This window comes from Camelina sativa, chromosome 14 (assembly GCF_030686135.1).
Source record: "Camelina sativa cultivar CO46 ecotype springtype chromosome 14, ASM3068613v1".
Lineage (NCBI taxonomy): Eukaryota > Viridiplantae > Streptophyta > Magnoliopsida > Brassicales > Brassicaceae > Camelina > Camelina sativa.
Genome location: NC_141893.1, coordinates 25,352,801 through 25,376,146, shown reverse-complemented (window position 1 = coordinate 25,376,146; position 23,346 = coordinate 25,352,801). Strand labels below are relative to the sequence as shown.

Below are 23,346 nucleotides of genomic sequence, written 5' to 3'. Positions count from 1 at the left end.
TCCCTATTTAGATTTTGTGTGTGTTAATGATTGCTTCTCTATCTAGGTTTGAGTGTCTATCTGGATCTGATTGTGGAATTAAGAAATTTCCATTTGTTTGAGTAATGTTCGTCCCAGTGATTCATGTAGATTTTTGTCCGAGACATAGTGAGTCATGTCGTGTCCACCAAGTAATATAGACGCTAATTAATTACTTGATTAAGAAAAGAAAAATGATGTTTGTAAACAAAATTGTTCATTATTATTATTTCTTTAACTCACCCATTTTCCTTTTTAAAAATACTAAGAGCGGTATTCAACTTGTATTTTAAAAGATTTTAGAGTATTCTTAAAATCTTTTGTTATTCAACTTAGATTTATGTAAAATCTTTTAAAATCCTTTGTTATTCAACTTAGATTTATGTAAAATTATTTAAAATAACTTACAATCTCTTGTTATTCAATCAATCATTTATAAAACTGACTTAAAATCTACTGTTATTCAAAATTTCAGAACATTTTTATAAAATGCTCCTTTACACAATTCTAATAGACTTTTTTTGGTTTTCTAGTTAAAAAATATCTTCCTCAAAATCACAGCCTTTGAGATAGAATTTGAAAGGATTTTAGGGAAAAAATATATATTTGAAATCAAAATTGAAACGATTCTTTGCTCCAATCCCACCACGGGATGAATGGGTTATTGTGTATTCCTCAATCCTCATCTCTGACTAGACTTCCTCTATCGTTTCTCTCTCGCCAATTTGAATCTTTATAGGTTTTCTCGGCAATGGAAATTGGGTCTTGGTCTGACGCTCGTCCTATCGACGATTCACAAGAAAGATGGGGTTAGAAGAATCTGTAGAGGCTTACCTGCGTCTCTACATGGTGTGATTATTCACCGTGGCTTATACTTTGGAGGGCTCAAGCTGTGACTTCATCTGCTGGATTGGCTTCTTACCCATTGGCCATTGTGAAAGACATGGATTGGTCTAAGCCCAAATATTGGCACTGCATTCGTTTTTGATATTTTCTTGTCAATGCTTTCTTCTCCCCATATGGATAAAGCTGCGAGGTAAGCTAGAAGTGATATTTTCTTGTCAATCGCTTTATTATGGCTAAAGATTACAAAGGTTCGAACTTTGAGATACTCTTGTTGCTGCAACCTTTCTCAGAACGGATAATGTGAATTTTATTACTTGGTTGCTGCAACCTTTCTGTTGTTCTTGTTAGACTCTTATAGACTCTGTTTTGTCATCTTCTTCTCCTTGTGCTTCTTTTCTTCTCTTCATCATCTTCTCACTAACTCCTTTCTCTTTGTTGCAGGTTAATCTCAACACTAACCTCAGTTTGTTTTTATATTGCAATTTGCCCATATGTTCAATACTAAAAGACGTCACAAAGAGCATGCAACTACGGCATGTAAGAGTTGAGATTAACCTGATGATTCATTTTGTTTCTTATCTATTTACAGATTGAATCATCTATCCTCCCTTCTGATCAGATAGGAGTTGCATCGGTTCAAGGGGAGGTTGGGGAAATCATTCCGATGAAAACTATGAAAATGGCTTGGGAACCACCGTACATCCCACTTGAAAAAAGGTACATAGACATCCTGAGTTCCACCTATAATTATCTGCACATTTGTGTGTTACTACTCTTACTTATGATGTTTATGGGAGCTGTTGCTAAATTCATCTGCTTTTGTTCTTTTGCAGGAATAGACAAGTTGATAGAATGAACTTTCAAATTAACATCTTGGGGTGTACTTAGAGAAGGTAAAAAATATGTGGTATCCTTTTCTCTTAGTGTCTTGTTACCATGAAAGTTATAGGAGACGTGATTTGTTCATTTGCTTTGTAGAAGAATAAGAATTACATTACTTATGGTTTTGAAGCAGATAGCTTTATCAGAAACTTATGGTTCATTTTTCGCTTATTTTCATATTCACATTCAGCCACTTAGAGTGCTTAACTCGGTGAATTCAGTCTAGCTTTGTATATATCCTTTGCAGGTCTGCTCTCAAACATTTGAAGGACAACTATTGCCTTCTTTGTGAGCTTATATTTTTATGCTTAGCTGGTTATTGTTGATGATAGATTCTCACTGCCATGGCTTCATTTGCTTGAAAAATGTTTCCCTTAGACATCAAACTCTAAATATTACTGTTTTCATTTGATTTGCAGACATCAACAACCCATATAAGGTAGATGAATCTGAGCAAAGCATTGTGCTTCAAATGATGTTCCCTTCTGAGCCACCAGTAAGTTATTTTACTCTGTCTCTGTTGCTTCTTCTGACCTATCTCAAGAGCATGCAACTACGGCATTGATGATGAATGATGGCAAAGTTGAGGAATCTGTTCATTGGTATTTTGACAGGGGCGAGGAAGAAATTCAGAAGCAAAGCATTTGAAAATGGACATTACAGATGAGCTAGCTAGGATTACACAAATGAAGCTACAACTTAAGTGTACAAGGCAGGAAATTGAGCGTGCAGTTGTTCAAGCTGTCGAGAGTAAACGAGATGTCGAGATCACACTTTATACAATAGGATAAGAGAGTCTTTGATCTGTTATTAACATAATCTTTATAAAATTTAGTCCTGTCTTTTATGAACAAAAAGTTTCTTTTTTTTTTGTGTTCCAAAATATACTAAAATCACTTAAGTTTAATAACAAAATCTTACACAATCACATTCATTTTCTTGTATTTTATATATAAAAACCTTAAAAACTAATCAAATCTCCTACAAATTCAATCAAATCTTTCAAAATTCTAAAATATTAAAATCCTACAAAATCCTACTATATCTATGTTAACTACCCCCTAAGTTTTTTTTGTCTTATTATGTGCAAACAAAGGAAGATACGCATATTTGTTACGCGGCCCCCCTGCCCTTTAAAAAAAAAATATTAAAGACAGTTTTATAAATATACTTTCCGTGAACATGGTTAACAAAAGATTATTGGATCGAAACTTTTATTTTCAACGGTCCGCGTAATAATGCGGATAAAAAATATAAAAAATTATTAAAAATAATTAAATAGTAATATATATGTTTTTAGATTTTATCTTATAAAATTTTAATATTGAATATAAATCTCTCGTATTTTATTTTAATATTCTCCTAATTCTATTGTATAATAGTTTTAAGGCTTTCTGCTATATTTTATAATATTTTCTCAAATTTCTTTATATAATTTTTATTAATATAACAATTTATGACTATTTGAATTATGTAATATATTTTTCTATTTTATAAATGACATAATATTTTGTTTATTAATTTTTGTGTTTTATTCAAAAACTCTTATAGAATAATAAGTACCATTTAAATATCAATACCATCATAATAAACTATATGTTAAATAATCATAAACCAGATTACATCATATAATTTCTATAAATTAACTTCAGTACATAGATAACATGGCGACTCCGATTGTTAGGGCGACTGCGATGTTTAGGGCTTCGATCTGAGATAGTCGATTCCGGCGGAGAGGGGAGAGGATTGAGGGAAGGTCTCTCGATTGCTCTCGATGGTTGTAGAATACGAAATTGGACGGCTGTTCGATTTCGGTATCTCGAGAGATATGGTCAGTTAATTTCAGATCCGGCTCCATGTGGGGGATCTGCGGGTTTTTGGGTTTTGCGAATAAGGACTCAGAGAGTTTTAATGGGAAAGGATACATGGATCCATGAGGATGGGTGTGTAATGATGCGATTATCAGGTATATCTGGATGGATTCGCGTCCCAGGTCGGTTGATTTTGGAATTTCCTTTTGTGGATTTTTGGATTGATACGTATCTCGAGTTGATCCTGAGTGTTTATGTGATCTTTGCTATCGAGGATATGATTTTGGCTAGTGGCGATACGATTCTTCAGTCATTGGGTAATGGGATCTTCTTTCTTTGTCTATGGTGGTTGTTGTGGAAGAGAATATTTGGTTTTTTACATTTACGGGATGTTTTGGAAGCTACGAAGATATGGTTTCTGATTTCTCTCTGATTGGTGATCTTGGTTTGTGATCGTATATTAAGTTGGTATTACTTTATTCGTTCTCAATTACTGGTGGGTTTGCTGGGGTACCATTGCCGGAGCTTTCTCGTTTGCGCTTCAACGTTCATCTTCGTCAACGTGTTTGAGTTTCATCATGGCTCAATTGACACTTAACAAAGGCAAGGCGGCTATTGGCCATACTAAGGTTGTCAAGATTTCGAGTTCTGTCTTGGCTCAGCGTATTCAACAATTTTCTCTTACCCTGATTGGAAGGTTAATGAATCCAGCAGTTCAGAGGATGGAGTCTTTGATTGCTAATCTGCCTAAGATTTGGAAGTTGGAAGCTAAAGTTTTGGGAGCAGACTTGGGGCAGGATACCTTCCAGTTCAACTTCGAGGAAGAAGCGGATCTTCAGGAAGTCTTGCTCAATGGTCCTTATCATTGTGATGGCTGGATGATCTCATTGGTACATTGGGAACCTATCGTTTCTGACTCTTATCCCTTGGCTACCAGTTTCTGGGTGAAGGTGGGTGGAATCCCAATGCATCTGTGGGAGTTAGCGACGTTAGAAGCTATAGGGAAGAAGGTTGGTAGAATTAAGGAGTTAGATGAGGATACGGGTAGCATTTGTGTTACTGTGAACGGTTTCAATCCTTTACTTTTCCACTTGGTGGTCCCTTTTGATACAGGTGATGAGGTGGTGGTATCTATTGAGTATGAGAAGCTTTCTGGTTACTGTAAGCACTGTTTCCGTTTAACACATGATGTGTTGGTCTGTCTTGTGCTGAAAAATGCTCAAGCTAGTCGAGGTATGGTCAAACTTGCCGATAAGAGGGGTGTTCAGCGACAGCAGGGTGTGGTTATACAAGGTTCTGCTCAACATGATGGTGGGTGGGAGAAACCAAGGAAACATGTGAAGCGTGCTTTGGATTTTCAACCTGAGTAGGCCAACGAGAGGAGACAACCTCAGTTTCGGGGTGGTGACTCTAGTTCTCCGGCTTTCCTCTGCAAGTGAGGAATCAAGGCCATGCTTGGGGACAAAAGACGAGATATCACAGCAGTGGGTCAGGATCTAACTTGGGCTTCGATCCCTCTGGTTCGCAGGTGATTAGAGGTGACATGGTGGATCACTTCTCTGGTGTACCCCAATAGAGGAAGGGTATTCGACCGGTGTGACCAAAACCATTGTATAAGGTCAAGCAGGCTTCTGGTGAGAAAGGAAATCAACACCCTGCTCATGATGGTGATTCCTCTGTGATGGTCGAGGACAATCCCGTGAAGGTATCCGTAGAGAATGGTTCAGGTGGGGGGGATGAGGATCTTTAGGATCAGTGTTTTAATGAGAGCACTGATGATTTGCTGGAGGATGGGGAGTTTGAAGACAACACTAATCTTGAGGATTCAAGGTTAGAGTCGGATTTAATGCTTAAGGATGGCACTGAGTCGGGTGTAGATGCGGAGGGTAATTCTATCCAAGGTATTCATGCTTCTGACTCTTTCTCCTTAAGTATGCTTGATGTGAATTCTGCTATGGAAACAGTTTCTTTGGGAAAGCAGATCAGTTCTAAACCTACGGCGGGTAATCCACATGCTAGAAAAGGAGTTCACAATTCGTAGAAGATTAATTTACCTTTGGCTTCACTTGGAAAACGACTCTTGGCTAAAGCTTTGTCTCTCAAATCTGTAGGTAAAGGCATTAAACAGGGGGTGTGTGGGAAAGCAAGGTCAAAAGGCAAAAGATGGCATTTCTGTTGGTGGCGGAAGTTGTCCTTTTAAGAAAGGGATGGTGGCTCTCCTGAAACCACCACGTGAAGGTTCTAAGCTGGAGCTGTCAGGGTATTGGGGCTGATCTGACAGAGAATTATTTGGGTGATTTGTGGAGGAAGCATCGACCATATATTTTATTTTTATCAGAGACAAAGAAATGTTTTTTTTATTTACAAAAATTTCAAAATAAGTTTGGTTATAAAAAATTGTTTACTGTTGAACCCCGCGGGGTCAGTGGTGGTTTGGCTTTATTTTTCAAGGATGAAATAAATCTTTCTATTATCTTTGATAATGATCGTATTATTGATACACGAGCCTTCATTGGGCAACAATTGGTATTTATGTCTTTTGTTTATGGGGATCCGTTCCCCCAACACCAAGAAAAAGTTTGGGATAAATTAACGGATATTGGATCATTTCGCATTGATCCCTGGTTTATAATTGGGGATTTTAATGAATTAGTTGGAAATCATGAGAATCAGGGTGGTGCCTTGCGACCAGCATCTTCCTTTAAGCCTTTTATTTCAATGCTTCGACATTGCGGAATGCTTGAATTTTCTTGTTATGGGGAACAATTATCTTAGAGAGGGAATTGTTGTAATAATCAGGTGGTGCGGTGTCGATTAGATCGGGCTTTGGGTAACGAGGATTGGCACGGGTTCTTTCCAAATTTGAAAGTAGATTATTTGGAGATGATTGGTTCAGATCATTGCCCATTTTTAGCTACTTGTTTGACGACGGTCCGGAGACGGCAGCGGCAGTTCCAGTTTGATAAGCGCTGGTTGGGTAAAGAGGGATTAGTTGGTGCGGTTGAGTCAGGGTGGAATCAGACAAGAAATTTTCGGATTCCGGGTTTTGTCGACAAAATAAGGAATTGTAGGAATTCGATTTCCTGGTGGAGGAAAAATAATCTCAGTTCTGGCCCATCGATCATTTCCTTCTTGAAGACGGCACTTCAGGATGCGAAGATGGATGATTCGATTTCGCAGGTGGGAATTCAGGGTCTTGAGAGGAAATTGAAAGAGGCATATCGTGATGTGGAGATTTATTGGCAGCAAAAAAGCAGGAAATTCTGGTTAAGGGTTGGGGACAAAAATACTTCCTATTTTCATCCATCTACCAAACAAAGGCGGGTGCGTAATACGATTGTTGGTCTATTTGATGTCGATAATGTTTGGGATGAATCACCCTCGGGTATGGAGCATATTGATACAACATACTTTGAAGATCTTTTTAAGAAATCAGATAGTAGGGATATTTCAGAGATGCTTCAAGCAATTAACCCAATTATTACGGATAGTATGAACAAAGCTCTAACTCAGGACATTTCGGAAGGGGAAGTCCGAAAGGCTTTGTTCGCCATGCACCCGGAGAAAACCCCAGACCCTGATGGGATGACGATTCTGTTTTTTCAAAGGTTCTGGTCCTCTCTCAAAGGGGATTTGGTGTTTTTGGTTAAATAGTTTTTTCGAACTGGCAGTTTGGATCCACTTTTAAATGAAACTAATATTTTCCTCATTCCTAAAGTTGATCGGCCGCAGCGGATGGCGGAGTTAAGGCCGATTAGCCTATGTAATGTGAGTTACAAAATTATTTCTAAAGTATTGTGTTTTCGACTGAAGCGTTTATTGCCCCTTTTGGTTTCAGAAACACAATCAGCCTTTGTTTCTGGTCGTTTAATTACAGATAATATTCTTGTGGCTCAGGAGATGTTCCATGGGCTAAATACTAACCGTCGGTGTAATTTGGAGTTTTTGGCATTTAAAACGGATATGAGTAAGGCATATGATCGGGTTGAGTGGGATTTTTTGGAGGCGGTTTTGGTTCAATTAGGTTTTGATAGGAAATGGATTTCGTGGATCATGTGGTGTGTTTCGTTAGTGTCATATCAAGTTCTTCTGAATGGTCAGCCCCGAGGTTTTATTAGACCATATAGGGGATTACGTCAGGGGGATCCTCTGTCACCATATTTATTTATACTTTGCACTGAGGTCTTGATAGTAAATATTATAAAGGCTGAAAGGGAGAAGAAATTAACGGGTATTACCATCGCCCGTGGTAGTCCTACTGTTTCGCATTTGTTGTTTGCCAATGATAGTCTGTTTTTTTGTAAGGCAAAGGCGACTGAATGTAGGACGGTAATGGATATAATAGGCAACTATGGTAGAGCCTCAGGACAAGAGGTTAATCTAGCTAAATCCTCTATCATGTTTGGCAAAAAGGTTCCTTCTGATATACGATCTCAATTGAGATCAGTTATTGGTATTTCTAAGGAGGGCGGTATGGGTTCTTCTTTGGGTATTCCTGAAAACCTACAAGGTTCGAAAACTAAGGTTTTTAGCTACGTTAAGGATCGGTTGGATGATCGAGTAAATGGTTGGTCTGCGAAGTATTTATCAAAGGGTGGCAAGGAAATTATGATTAAATCGGTGGCTTTGGGACTTCCTATCCATGTTATGTCATGTTATAAACTGCCACAGGATTTGACGTCTAAACTAACGAGTGCTATTCCCACCTTCTGGTGGAAGTCCAATGATAAGGCTCGAGGTATGTATTGGTTTGCTTGGGATAGATTATGTAAAAATAAACGTGAAGGGGGCCTAGGTTTCCGAGCTCTAGAATAATTCAATGATGCCATGCTGGCCAAGCAGTTTTGGCGGTTAATTCATAATCCGACATGTTTGATGGCTCGGGTGATGAAAGGTCGATATTTTAGAAACAAACATCCTCTTATGGCAAAAAAAAACCAAATAAGCCTTCCTTTGCATGGAGGAGTATTTATTCAACCAAGGGGTTGGTAGAACAGGGAGCGAGATGGGCGGTAGGTTCTGGTTTTTCCATTTCGGTATGGCGTGATCCATGGTTACCGGATATTCGTCCAAGAGCAGCGAATGGTCGGGGGAGACTGTTGCTCCCGGGTTTGATGGTTAATCATTTAATTAATCCAGTTACGAAGGACTGGCATTTGCCTATTCTTGAGGAGTTTTTTGATCCGGTGGATATACCACTTATTCGGAGGATGCCGGTCAGTAAAACTTATCAACCGGATAGATTATTATGGCACTTTACTAAGTCAGGGAAGTATTCGGTCAAATCAGGTTATCAGTTGGCCCGGGAATTAATTGCGGAAGTTGAGTATACGCCGACGTGTATGTCCTTGCGGGCTCAGTCGTGGAAATTAGATGTACCCCCGAAGATCCAACACTTTTTCTGGCAGATTGCCTCAGGTACTCTTCCCATGTTAGAACGGCTTGCGCATCGGGGTGCCCGTTGTGATGCTTTGTGTAAGCGGTGTGCCTCTACGATGGAGACTATAAACCACTCGCTCTTTGAGTGTCCTTGGTCGCAATGTATTTGGGAGATGTCCCCAGTGTTGCTTGACCCGGGAGGCTTTCCATATGCCTCGATCTATGTGAATTTAGACTTCATATTCTAGTGGGCGTCTTCCCAATCTGGGGTTTCAGATATAGCTTTTCGTCTCCCCTGGATTGTATGGTCAATTTGGAAAGATATGAAATAAAAGGTTTTCCGGGGAATCGAGATAAAGCCAATTGAAATTTTGAATCAAGCGGCTAATGATAAATTATTGTGGGAGGAGGCCAAATCTTATTCAGTGAGATTTTTGTATCCTTCGCCTTTATTGGAGGAAATGGGCTCTTTTCCCCGTTGTCATGTTGATGATTCATGGAAAGGTACGAACCCTTTTCAGGGTCTAGGCTGGTGGTGTTGCAATGGAGAAGATTCAACGCTTCTTTTGAGAGCACAGAGTCACAGAAGAGGCCTTACCCCCTTACACGCTGAATTACAAGCACTGATCTGGGCTATGAAGTCTTTACTGGCAGCTGGAGTGTTTGTCAGGCTTTTGAAACGGACTGTGCAGAGCTAGTTGCGATGGTGTAGACGCCGGACGATTGGCCCGCTTTTTCGAATCTGCTGGAGGATTTTTCGGGTCTCAGAACATCCTACCCTTCCTTCATCCTAGCCAGGATCCCACGAGACTTCAACGCAAGGACAGATTGCCTTGCTCGGTCTTCAAGATCTTTAATTTCTTAATCTACTTTTGTAAACTCTTATCCTTCTGTTTGGGTCACCAATCTTGGAGTTCTTTTTTAATTTTATTAATGTTTAGTTGGAAAAAAAAAACCATATTGTAAGTTTAGTTACACAATTCATCTTAATGCATAGAACTAAATATTTTACATCAAATAACTGAAGATTCATTCCTATAAGTTATAATTTATTTCGAATTATCTTATGTTTTGACATATGCAGTACAAAAATACATGTGTTGAAATTATAAAATCTAACATTAAAAAATTACTAATATTCTTAAATGATTTTTGTTTAAATGATACATATTAATATTTGAAAAATTTTTAATCTAAAATAAATTTTATCGTTAGATATTAAGTTTAGTAATCACATTTAACTATCTCTTTCATCGTAAAACCATAATTCACTTCTTCATAAATTAGAGTTAAAATTTTAATAACAAAAAATATGAGCATCATATAAGATAATATGTTTATTGGTTAGTATTTTAAATTTAACAATAAAATTAATCAGTAAAAGAATCAGTTAACATCCACAAAATTTTTAGAAATCCAAAAAGATCCTAAATATTATTCTTCTATATGTAATAATTTCATACGTAATACTTTTGTCAATTTTCATTAATTAACCAAAAATTTATTTCTACAAACTCATTTTTTCTATTTTTTCAGGTTTCTCATATTACAATATGCATTAAATTTTTTAAAATAAAACATACAAAACTATACTAATACACGTCATGTATTGAAATTTTTTCTTTTTAAGTTCATTATTCTTTCAAGGTTTTGTGTACTTCCTTATAATAACAATTTATATTACAACGATAAATACAATTTATATCCGACTAAAATTATGTTAAATAACTTATGTTATTCTTTTTAACTTTGTTATTCATTATTTATTGTTTAATATACATGCTTAAAAATTAAGTTTTTGCTTACACATGTTAAATTTTATTGAGAACACACATATAATATAATTAGATACAATGGGAAATTATTGGTTTTGTTAGTTTTCCTTTATAATTTAGAAAAATATTTTTTAAAAAAATATTAATTTGCTGTCCTACGACGTTTATAAAGAAAGAAAATATTAATTCGTGACACGTGTCAACATCTAATCAATATATTTGACACGTGTCACGATCTTGTTAATGAGTAACTTTGACATCAAGTTTTATATAATAAGATATTTAATTTAAAGTAGTTCAACCAAATATTAAAAATATTTAGGAATATGAATAGTCACAAAATGTCAAATGCTTTCTAGTTTTGCAGCTAAAATTGCACTAACACCTGATAAAATTAAACCACAAAATCTCTAATATCTTACATTAGAAACTATGAAAATAACAAATCATAAAATATCAAAATGAATTTTAAAACTTTTTGCTGAGATATCATTACTACGCAGATTTTGTAGAGACACAAATAGGACTCGTCCTGAATTTTTTGGGATTAGTTAAAAAAAAATAAAAATTCAACGATATTTTTTTTGAAACAATCTGACCATTTTTTTTAATAAAATAATAATAAATTAATTAACTAGTGTTTCTATATCCACTAGCTACCTAACCATAAATAACCAAACTGCAGAACAACCAACACAACACTATTAAATCAATAACCAATAATTAATAACAATTAACCAATAATTCAATCCAACAAAGTCATAAAACATGAAACCAGCAACCTAGCAATGTTGTAATTACCCAACTCTAACAACCTAACAGAAGTTAGACCACAAACAACGAGCCACTAGAACATCCTCCTATTCATCGTCTTGATTCCACGATCCCACTTTGCCTTTACCTGCACCACAACACATATGAAATGCGTTAGTATTTTATAAACATTCAGTGAGGCAATCTTCCCATATACTCTGCTATACACACAAGCAATTGAGATATCTCTAACCATCAAACAACAATTAATAACCAGACAACTGCGTCGACCAACACCAACTGGGGTTGCATCGACCGACACTCACACTGCATTGACCGACGCATGCTCGACATTGCATGAAATCCCTAATTGCATCGACCGACGCCTCCACATGGCATCGACCAATGCCCCTAGGTCAAACCGCGCCGTCCTCGTATTTCATCGACCGACACACAAAGTGCATCGACTGATACACATACCGAGCATCGTTTTTCCCCGAAGTTTCTCGCCGGATCTCCATCCCTAAACCACCAAAACACACAAACCAAAGCCATGAAAAGCTTCCGAATCCCTCTAGCGACTCAACAACATTCTAACAAGCCAAATAAACACATAAACAAGCAGATCAGAGAAAAATCTTAAGCTTAGATAAACCATGGTCATACACTCACCTTTGCCAAGAAGATTTTGAACCTCAAACAAGAAGATAAACACTCTTAGGAAGCTCCTACAACAATCCCAGCTACAGATCTCTACAGGAACAGCTTCAAATATCCCAAACTCTCAAGAACACTCAAGAACTTTTTCCTCTCTTTCTTTTTTTCTGCAGAAACGGCCAAACTCGGTCAAACCCTTGAGTTTCTGCTTTTATAAGCGATTCCAGGGTTTTTCTAACCCCAAAATGCAACGTTTAACTTAAACTCGTTCGCGAAAACCGACTTTGCATCAATCGACACCACCCCTACATCAATCGATGCACATCCTAAACTGAAATTTCGGTTCGCGGATGTTACACTTTTTCATTTGTTTGGCTGATGTGTTGGCCATGATAATTGATAAAGCACCATGATCTCGTGTTCGACTCAAAAGAAAAAGATGAATCAACCCAAAAACTTCTCAATCTGAGTTTCAGGCTCAGTTTTCCGAAATTTTTTTAAACAATTTATTTTTATTTTTAAGAGATTAATTTTGTAAATTACAAAATTAAAAACAAATTCTACTTTATGTTTTTTACCATATGGCATGTTAGCTAATAGTTTATATTTTCTCTATCAACAAAAAAAATTACAAAAATTAAACTTTTTTTAATATGTGTAAAAATATCAAAAAAATCAATTTGTTCGGAACAGAAAAAAATTATGTTTGACCAAAAATGATGGGAATTCTTTTATTACAAACAAATATATTGGTGTTTGAGTTTGAATCATAATATTTAAACATCTTTTAGTCGATATACCAAAAAAATGGTATTTGAATTTCAATCAGATCATTTAACATTGAACCAAACAAAGTTAGAAAAGCCAAATAATTAATACTATGAGATATCTCGTGCTTAAAGCACAGGTCAAATTTTTTTAAAAAAAATTATAATATAATAAGAAAAATTATTGTTATAATAAAATCATAATTTGAAATCTTAATAAAATCTTTAAAATCTAGTTATTAAAAATAATTTTATTGTCTACTTGGATATAAAATCTTAGTTGAGATTCTGATTGGTTTATATTTTTTTAAATTTTTTTTGTAATTTGGTCCATAATTTTATTAGAGAGAGAGAAAATATTTTTTTTAACTAATAATTATCTGTACTTTTACAAAATCTTAGCTGTTATTTTTTTTCAAGTACAAATTAGTTTTGATTTGAATATATTTTTTTTTACTTTTCTAGATTTTTTTTTGATCTGTCAACGTTTTTTATTTTTAATTAATTATATTTATTGAATTAATTAATTAATCTTAATTAAATTTTATAATGGCAATTGAATGTAATTTCTTACACATTTTAAGGTTAGTTTCATATCTGTACTTCCCAATTAATATAGTAGGATTTTTATTTTTACAAAGTCTTTTTTTGTTTTTTTTTTGAACAAAGATATTTTTTTTACAAAGTCTATTTTAAAAATATATGTGTAAATGTAATCAAACACATCTTCAACCAAATATCTTGAGATCTGTTTTTAAGAGAGTACATGTCCAACATAAGTTATTTTGTTCGGATTTTATACTTGTTACATGAATTCTAAAATTAGAAAACACATTACAATTTCAATATATATTCACAGACGATCCAACGAGACACATAATTTCATTTTGTGCGATTTGATCCTACGAGTACACATAATCTCTTTTATGCTTTTCCATTTTTCTCAAACTAAATTTTTAAATAGTCTCTCTCATATATAACTACAAATTTAAACCTAAACTATAAATTCAAATTAAATTTTAAAATAGTCTCTCTCATAATTTGAATTTATAGTTTAGGTTTAGATTTTACAATTAGAACGAAATTATATGTTTGTTTAGGTTTACAAATGAGGTGGTTAAAGTTTAGATTTTACAATTAGAACGAAATTATATATCGGTTTGGTTTTGTAAATGAAGTGGTTAAGATTTGGATTTTAAAATTAGAACGAAATTATCTATCGGTTTAGTTTATAAAAGAGCAGTTTGTGTTTTTTATTTTACGATGATGTAAATTTTATTTCTTTATTTTATAAGGAAGTGAATAAAGAGTTTCAGTCATTCAGGTGAACCCTTGTCTGTAGTCTACAAAACGTGCCTTCAATATTGATTCACAAGGAATTATCAATACCAATATTTATGTTCAACTTAGAACAGTTTTCATATAGTTTCTCAAGAACTTAAAAACTTACTTGGATCAAGGGTAGAATAATATGTGACACCACGGTTTGCGGAGAGATTTAAAAGAATTGATTTACCATCTATGTCATCAAAGTGCACTTGTTTTTTGGTCAAGGGGTTCGGTCAAGAATTGATTATGGGGTTTCGGTGAAATTGTTTCACGTGTGTCCTGTGTGAGGATAGGAAAATATGGGTGCGGTCATTTCATTATTGTATAAGAGCCAAATCCAGACGAGTGTGAAGTCAAGTGGGCTCACACCGTCTGGTGTGACAGTATTGGTGCATGCGCAACGAGGACGTTGCCATATGTTATGAGGGTAAATTGTGACACCACGGTTTGCGGAGATGTTTAAAAGAATTGATTTGGCCACCTATATCACCAAAGTGCACTTTTCTTTTCGGTCAGGAGTCCTGAGAGAACTTTAGAGTTAAGTATACTTGATCTGGAGTAGTCTCAGGATAGGTGACCTTCAGGGAAGTGATTGTCGGAACTGTGCGAGTGAGGATAAAACACAGGGAAAGATTATGTGGTGATTTGTAGGGACAGTAAACAAGTCTTTAAAGCCTCTCGGACGTAGAAAACCGACCATCAGATATGGATGGACTCACGGGTCTAGTGAGAGGACATGAGGCATATTAAAAAATGTAGACCCATAGGCTGCAAGTAGACATGGGGCCCACTAAAACATAACGGTCGGGGTGTTACACCATATAAGACTCATCCAATAAATCAGATTTTTCCTCTTGTAAGGACATGAGATTTTAAAGGTGAGAAACTTTCTTTCATTTGTTTGCACTCTTATAAGAAAGAAATGTAAACGTTTTTCTATAAGGATGTCTTTGATGGGTGTCTTGATAACCGTCTTTTGATTTTGTAGAGCTAACATCATTTTGTGAATTGTATAGGGATAAGAGTTGTCACTCCATACACCTTCAAAGAGTCTTAAGGTAGTATATGTTTTTTCTTTTTGCTAAGTGAGTAAATCATATCTAATAAAGTAGGCTTCCACTTCTAAGAAAACTTTTACTGCTTGTCACGTGGCAAATATGAATTCTACCCCTGTCTTTTTTTGAGAATTTGTTAGAATTGTTGTGAAAGTAGAGATACTCGAAAGATGTATTATCTTGTATTATTAATCAATTGAATAAGAGTTACATATATATAGTAGTACAAGCCCTAAACATATTAGGGTTCCTAAACCGACTTAGTATAAGAAAAGGTGGCCGATGGGCCTTGTGGACTTAGACAAGATGTGGGCCGGTTATAGAGATCCATCCTAAGTGATTTACAACACTCCCCCTTGGATGACATAACCGTGCAAATGCTAAGAGATCACCGTAATACGCTTGGGGACGCTGCCTCATTAAAACCTTACCAGGAAAACCCATTGGGACAAAACCATGGTGAAGGAAAAAGAGTACAACACGCATTACTCTCCCTGTTCCAGGCATCACTAAAAGTTCTTGAGTCTCCGCATTCCAATCTGGTGCGTGAGCTTCCTGAATGTCAATGTCGGTAATGATTTGGTGAAGAGATCGGCTGAATTGTTGCATGATGGAACTTGTACCACTTGAACTTCTCCGGCCTTTTGTAGTTCATGTGTGAAGAAGAACTTAGGTAATATGTGCTTTGTCCGATCTCCCTTAATGTACCCTTCCTTGAGCTGTGCGATGCAAGCGGTATTGTCTTCATATATGATAGTCTTTTCTTTGTCACCGGCCATGCCACAATCTGACCTGATATGTTGAGTCATCGACCTCAACCAAACACACTCACGGCTGGCTTCATGCATAGCTAAAATCTCTGCATGATTAGATGATGTGGCCGCAATGGTCTGCTTCATTGAACGCCACGAAATTTTTGTACCACCGTGCGTAAACACATAGCCGGTTTGAGACCTTGCATTATGTGGATCGGATAGATAACCTGCATCAGCAAAACCAACTAAACCTTCTTTGTTATAGTTAGTATAAAATAAACCCAAATCCAACGTTCCTTGTAGGTAATGCAATACATGTTTGATACCGTTCTAATGCCTTTGGGTCGGACAAGAACTAAATCTTGCTAGGAGGTTCACGGCAAAACAAATGTCTGGTCTAGTGTGGCTAGCCAAGAACATTGAAGCTCCTATAGCACTGAGGTATGGCACTTCCTGACCGAGAATTTCTTCATCATCCTTCTTTGGACCGAATGGATCACTGTCCAAATTAAGGCTTCTCACAACCATTGGGCTAGGCCATGGGTGAGCCTGGTCCATATTAAATCTCTTGAGTACCTTTTCAGTATATGCCATTTGATGCACAAGGATTCCATTATCTATGTACTCAAGCGGCAATCCCAAACAGAACTTAGTCTTACCTAGGTCTTTCATTTCAAACTCTTTCTTGAGATATTCAACTATTTCGGCGATTTCCCCAGAGGTTCCTAGGATATTCAAATCATCCACATATACTGCTATGATTACAAACCCTTTGTTTCCAAACTTCTTTATAAAAATACATGGAGTGATGGGATCATTCTTATAGCTCTCTTTGGCTAGGTACTCACTTAGTCTATTGTACCACATACGCCCACTTTGTTTCAGTCCATAAAGGGATTTGTTTAGTCTTATGCAGTATTGTTCTCGAGAACCACTCTTATCTTTGAGCTCAATACCCTCTGGTAATCTCATATAAATCTCATTATCCAGTGTATCATATAAATATGTGGTCACTACATCCATTAGCCGCAAATCAAGTTTTTCTCTTATAGCCAGACTTATTAAAAATCTAAAAGTCGTTGCATCTATCACAGGGGAGTATGTCTCCTCATAATCTATTCTTGGTCTTTGAGAGAATCCTTGTGCCACAAGCCGTGCTTTATATCTCACGATTTCATTATTCTCATTTCTCTTCCTTACAAAGACCCATTTGTGTCCAACTGGCTTTATATCGAATGGTGTCCTTAAGATCGGACCAAACACATTCCTTTTCTTTAATGAATTCAACTCCACGTCAATGGCTTCTTTCCATTTTAACCATTCTTTTCCTTGAGTGCACTCTAATATAGACGTGGGTTCATGATCCTCATTTATTTCAAGTGCTACCTTGTATGCAAATATTTCATCAATGTCGACATCTTTTCGGTTCCATTGAATTCCAGACATGATCTAATTTATTGAGATCTCATTATTATCAATACCTTCAGGACCTTGAGGTTCAGCGTCCCAAACCTCATTCGGTACCTTAGGATTTGTCGTGGCCATGTCTATATTTTCCTTAACCTCGGTTTGATTTGCACCTTTCTTAGATTTCCGAGGGTTTTTATCTTTGGAATCTATTGGTCTACCACGTTTCAAACGTGCCTTAGACTCTGTAGCAACTTGATTGTGTTCCTTTTGAGCATCAATACGTACTGGTGCATTACAAGCTGGTATGTACGATTTCATAACTCTCTTTAGGTCAGCAAAGGAATCTGGCAATTGATTAGCTAGCTTTTGTAAATATATAATCTTTTGGACCTCTGCCTCACATGCTAGAGTTCGAGGATCTTGCCAATTTAAGGATGTTTGATTCCATGATATTTCTTTGACCAGCTTGTTTGTCTCTCCACCCAACATAGGAAAATCGGATTCAGCAAACTAACAATCCACGTATCTGGCCTTAAATAAATCACCTGTAGTTGGCTCTAGATACTTAATAATGGTCGGAGAATCATATCCAACATATATTCCCATCCTCCTTTGAGGTCCCATCTTTGTTCTCTGTGATGGTGCAATCGGTACATAAACGGCACACCCGAATGTCTTTAGATGGGATATGTCTGGCTCATGACCCGTTAGTAATTGGGATGCCGAATATTTATGCTCACTAGATGGCCTGATGCGCATAAGCTCTGCTGCATGTAATACTGCGTGTCCCCAAGCCGACACAGGAAGCTTCAACCGCATGAGTAATGGTCGAGCAATTAATTGAATACGTTTAATAAAGGATTCAACTAATCAATTTTGTGTATATACATGTGCCACAGGATGTTCCAAACTTACCCCCATGGACATACAATATTCATTAAACGCTTGGGATGTAAATTCACCAGCATTATCTAGACGTATAGTCTTAAGTGGAAAATCTCTTCAGTTACTTTGACTGGTGATGGCCTTATAATGAGTTTCCCTTGTGTACATGCTACACACATGTGAGATTTTTAGGGATAACCCGTCTCTCTTTAAGAGTGTGCCCATTTGAATTCATAATTAGCTTACGCATCATGTTCGAACCCGGATGGCCAAGCCGGTCATGCCATAGAGGGAATTGTTCATTGAACATCTTGTTCATTGCCATATTAGCTTCTATCATATTAATCTTAGCATGGTAAAGACCAGTGGGTAATGCGGGTATAGTCTCTAGGATTTTCTTAGATCCTTGGGTGATTTCAGTAATATGTAGGAACTCTTGGTTTCCTTCACCCTTAGTTTCAACATGGAAACAATTCAAACGAATATCTTTGAAACTCATTAAGCTCCTCTTTGAGCTGGGTGAATATAAGGCATCACTTATTTCAAGATGTGTGCCAAAAGGTAAAAGTATATGAGTCTGGCTGTAACCTTCAATTAAGCTTGCTATACCCGCTATTGTGCTAATATTGGCATTTTTCAAAATGAGATTATGCAAAATATCTCTTATGTTCTTGTCCTCAGCCATTTCTTAATATGAACAAGAATAATGTTTTAGACATAACATAATAAAACAAACAAATATATATTGAAGGAAATAAAATAATTGAATTTAAACCAAAATTATAATCCAATAAAATTCAAAGCATAAAACATGGAAATTAAATCAAGACAATATTTAAATTTAATTATCCTCTCTTAGACAATCTGAAGTCTCATAATCCAATTGGTCATCATTCTCATAGTCGAAATCTCCTTCACCATCGAGATGAACCAGATTAGCTTTTGGATTCTTTTTTCAAATTCTCTTGATAGAGATCAACAAGATGCTTAGGTGTTCTGCATGTCTTTACCCAATGATTCCCCATACCACATCTATGGCAAATGAATTTGGTCTTATGTTGCGGTTTGAAAATTTCGTGGCCTCTACTTCGACCACGACCGAAGTCTGATCGATTCCCACGGCCATGACCATCATAATTATTTCCATGGTAATTGCCATGACCACCACGTCCTCTTTCACCATGGCCACGACCGTGATACTTGCTTCTATGGACGTAGTTAGACTCTTTAGTCTCTTTAGGCTCTTTCTTGGTCATATCAACCTTGTGAGCTTCTGGTAATGGAGCAGTACCAGGAGGTCTCATTGCACTGTTCATTAGTAATAATTCATTGGTCTGCTCAGCAAGTAGCAAACAAGAGATTAGACTTGCATATGTCTTAAAGCCCTTTTCACGATATTGTTGCTGAAGCAATATGTTATTGGTGTGAAAGGTTAAGAATGTTTTCTCTAGCAAGTCTTCCTTAGTAACCTCCTTACCACATAATTTCAAGATCGAGACTATCTTAAATAGCTCTGAATTATACTCTTCCATGGATTTAAAATCCTGGATTCTTAGATTTTTCCAATCAAATAGAGCCTTTGGTAGGAGCACCGTCTTTTGGTGTCCATATCTGTTTTTCAACTCTGTCCAAAGGTCAAGAAGATTCTCAATAGTAAGGTACTGGTTCTTCAGACTCTCAGCAAGATTATGGCGTATTAGCAAAATCGCCTTGTACCTACTCTTTTCAGTACAATCATTATCATCCTCAATGCACTCACATAGGTCCTTTGATTTCAGGGTAATTTTAGTGTCCAATGCCCATTATAAAATACAAAACATGCACCATATAACTTTCATGCGGTATTTAAGACCGAACCATGCAATCGTTTTGGATTATGCCATGCGGTATTTAAGACCAAACTATGCAATCGTTTTGGATTATGTCATGCGGTATTTAAGACTGAACCATGCAATTAATTTCGTCTAGGCCATGTGATGTTCACATATTTTACCCTGTTTTCCCTTAATATATTCACATCTTTTGCATCATTTGCTATCCTTTTTGACCATTATTGCATAGTTTAAGGATTGTTCTTGCATTAGAGTATAGTTGCATTGCTTTTGCATCTTTTCTTGCATAAACAGGTGATTTTGGAGTCTAAGGAGCATGGAAGCAATGCTGAGGAGAAGTGAAGCAATCATGAGGAGAAAGCAAAGGAGTTAAGGCTGGAGAACCAAGGTCCAGAGTCCCACTCGACTGCCCACTCGACCAGACACTTGACTGTGTGCTGAGAGTGACTCGACCGAGTGGAAGGAGTACAAGAAAACCCAACTCGACCGGTCACTCGACCGGTCACTCGACCGAGCACCGGGTCGAGTTGGCCGAGCCGCCTGGCTATTTTGTCTTTTAGCATTTTTAGGGCTTCCTCTACTTTTTCTATTTAAAGGCCTTGTACCCTGCAGCCACCAAGAGTCCAGCTTTTTAGATAGTCAAAAACATAGTTTTTACCCTTTTGGGAAATTATTCCTTTTGCACTTTTATGTTTTAGATCTTGTACCTCCTTGAAGGAGAAAAACAAAGAATTCTTGGATTTTGTTGGTTCCATAACTTTCAAGATATTAAGAATTCGTGTTTGATTCTTTCTTCAATATTGTAGATCTTTGCTTTATATATCTAATCATGCAAGTTTCATCATTTTCTGGGTTAATGACTTTGATGTTCATCATGTGTTCTTGTGAGTAGTTGCTTAGGATCTTGAGGATGGGTTAGGCTGGGTTATGTTTGAGGTTTGTTTGATTTGTTCAAGCTTGATTGTTGTAGATATCTTCTAGGATAGATGTTCTTAATGCTGGTCCTATAACCGAGAGGGTAGGATCTGATCTCAAGCATCTTAGCATCACACCAATGTCTAAGGAGCATAGATAAGGCTAGATCAAGAGACTATCATTAGGCTTGCTAAGAGATTAGAAGTCTTGTTTGGTATTTGACATATTGCTTAATGCCTGCTTGTGTAGATTCTTTACTTTGTGAGAACAAGTCTAGAGATATATGAGTTTGAGTGTTTTTTGCCATGAGAGTGGATTAAACATGTTCTTAGAGATATATGTCTAGGGATTAGCTCAAGTTGTTTGAGATTTGTTGACCAAGTTAGATGACCTCAATCATAGTCCAGCCCATGAATCCCTCCTCAAGACCTTCCTTGTTTATTGATTTCCTAGCTTAAATCATGTTGTTTGATCGTTGTTTGATTTGCTTTTGTATTGCTCTGTTTTTCTTGCATTGCTCTAATTTCCGGATTTGTCCAGCTCGACCCTGCACTCGATCTACACTCGATCGAGTGCTTGCTCGAGTTCATTCCCAGAACTCTTGTTTATGCTTTGTAGTTGTCCTGTCTCATTTCCTGTTTCATTTTAGTTGCATTTCTGCTGCATTCACTTAGTGTTCTGTTTATTACTTGTCTTGCATTAGTTCATTACTTGCATTATCATAGTTCTATTTCTGTTCTTGGTTCATCATAGATTTGATTAGTCTGTTCTCTTTACATTTAGCATCTATCTTAGTAGTTTTTACTTTCTGCATTTTACATTTCATCAATAGGATTGTTAGTGGCAAACATCCTTTACATTTGGCTTGACTTAGACATTTATGCACATCCTGATTGCTTGCAAACTCTCAGATTGGATTGACACCTCTTATACTACAATTGCATAAGGGGAATTGAAACACCTTGCTTTCACCATTGTTCATCATCATATCATTCATTCACATTCCATTTCACACACCAAGAAAGACACAAGTTTCACCATGCGATATTTAAGACTGAACCATGCCATTAATTTCGTCTAGGCCATGCGGTATTTAAGACCGAAACATGTCATGCCAATTTTAGTAAATAATTTCTTGTCTATTAATACATAATTAATATATGCATGAAACAATCCTAGACAAAAATATAATCTAGTATGAACAAGGAAATATGCACATAAATTCAGGGTTTTAGAATTTCCTCTTTTAAGTTTTTCTTTTCTCTAATAAGATTATTTCATTTTTTTTTAAGTTTTCCTTTTTTCTAGATAAGATTATTTCCTTTTTAAGTTTTCCTTTTTAGTTTAGTAAATTTTCCTATTCTGAATAGAATTAGAACAAGAGGTTTTAGAAAAAAAACATTTCTCTAGGGTTTCGATTTTAAGTTCTTAGTTTTAGGGTTTCATGCAAGACATAGAACAATTCTTATTTTAAGTTTTCAATTTATGCAAGACATATCACAATCAGTCAATAACAAACAATCAATCCTAAGCAATTCTAAACCTCATACAATCGGATTTTAATGTTTTAGGGTTTAGAGTTTTAAGCTTTAGGGTTTTCTAGAATTTAGAACTTTAGGGTTTTGATTTGTTGATTGTGTAATTGTAGATTTTAGGGTTCTAATATATTTAAGATCAGGTTGGATATATGTGTCCGATGAATTCGATATATTTAGCTTACACCGTTTGGGGTTGACTGGAATTGATCCAGGAGCTAAAGACCTCGGATATACCTTGAGTTTGATCACGATCCTCGGACTAGTCACGAACAAAACTTGATCACAAACTTAGAACCGATCGCCGAGCTTGAATAATCACGAACTTGATCTGGTTGATAGCTTGGATGAACAAAGGATGTTGTGCGGCTGCTTTAGGGTTTAAGGGATTTTTCTTAGTTGGAGTTTAGGGGAAACTCGTGCTGATAATGTGTTGTGAAAGTAGAGATACTCGAAGGATGTATTCTCTTGTATTATTAATCGATTGAATAAGAGTTACATATATATAGTAGTACAAAGCCCTAAACATATTAGGGTTCCTAAACCGACTTAGTATAAGAGAAGGTGGCCGATGGGCCTTGTGGACTTAGACAATATGTGGGCCAGTTATGGAGATCCATCCTAAGTGATATACAACAAGAATTACCCTTTTTTATATACCCTTTTTCAAAAATACTCATTTTTAGCCATTTTCGTTTTTGTCCTCCTTTAATTTTTAATGACCATTTTACTCTTACATGAA

The 23,346-nt window shown here is 36.3% G+C and overlaps 1 protein-coding gene and 1 long non-coding RNA gene across 3 annotated transcripts; both read left to right on the top strand.

Annotated features, from left to right (window-relative positions):
* The first annotated feature begins 531 nt into the window (after positions 1 to 531).
* Positions 532 to 2,671, top strand: LOC104742155 (uncharacterized). Of its 2 annotated transcripts, XR_015579491.1 has the most exons (6): positions 532 to 1,054; positions 1,306 to 1,401; positions 1,484 to 1,581; positions 1,698 to 1,757; positions 2,166 to 2,242; positions 2,361 to 2,671. It is a non-coding gene; the product is annotated as an uncharacterized LOC104742155 (long non-coding RNA). The 2 variants fall into 2 exon arrangements; XR_015579490.1 differs by lacking the exon at positions 1,306 to 1,401 and having other exon boundaries at positions 585 to 1,054; positions 1,454 to 1,581.
* A 651-nt stretch (positions 2,672 to 3,322) lies between these two features.
* On the top strand, positions 3,323 to 6,040 carry LOC104742154 (uncharacterized). Its single transcript, XM_010463129.3, has 2 exons — positions 3,323 to 5,458; positions 5,669 to 6,040. Exon 1 carries the CDS (start codon positions 4,136 to 4,138, stop codon positions 4,925 to 4,927), a length of 792 nt encoding a protein of 263 aa, XP_010461431.2. The 5' UTR covers positions 3,323 to 4,135; the 3' UTR covers positions 4,928 to 5,458; positions 5,669 to 6,040.
* The last annotated feature ends 17,306 nt before the right edge of the window (positions 6,041 to 23,346 follow it).

What these genes read in the sequence shown, in the direction of transcription:
- LOC104742154 (XM_010463129.3), top strand. Translation starts at nt 4,136, where the DNA reads ATGGCTCAATTGACACTTAACAAAGGCAAGGCGGCTATTGGCCATACT.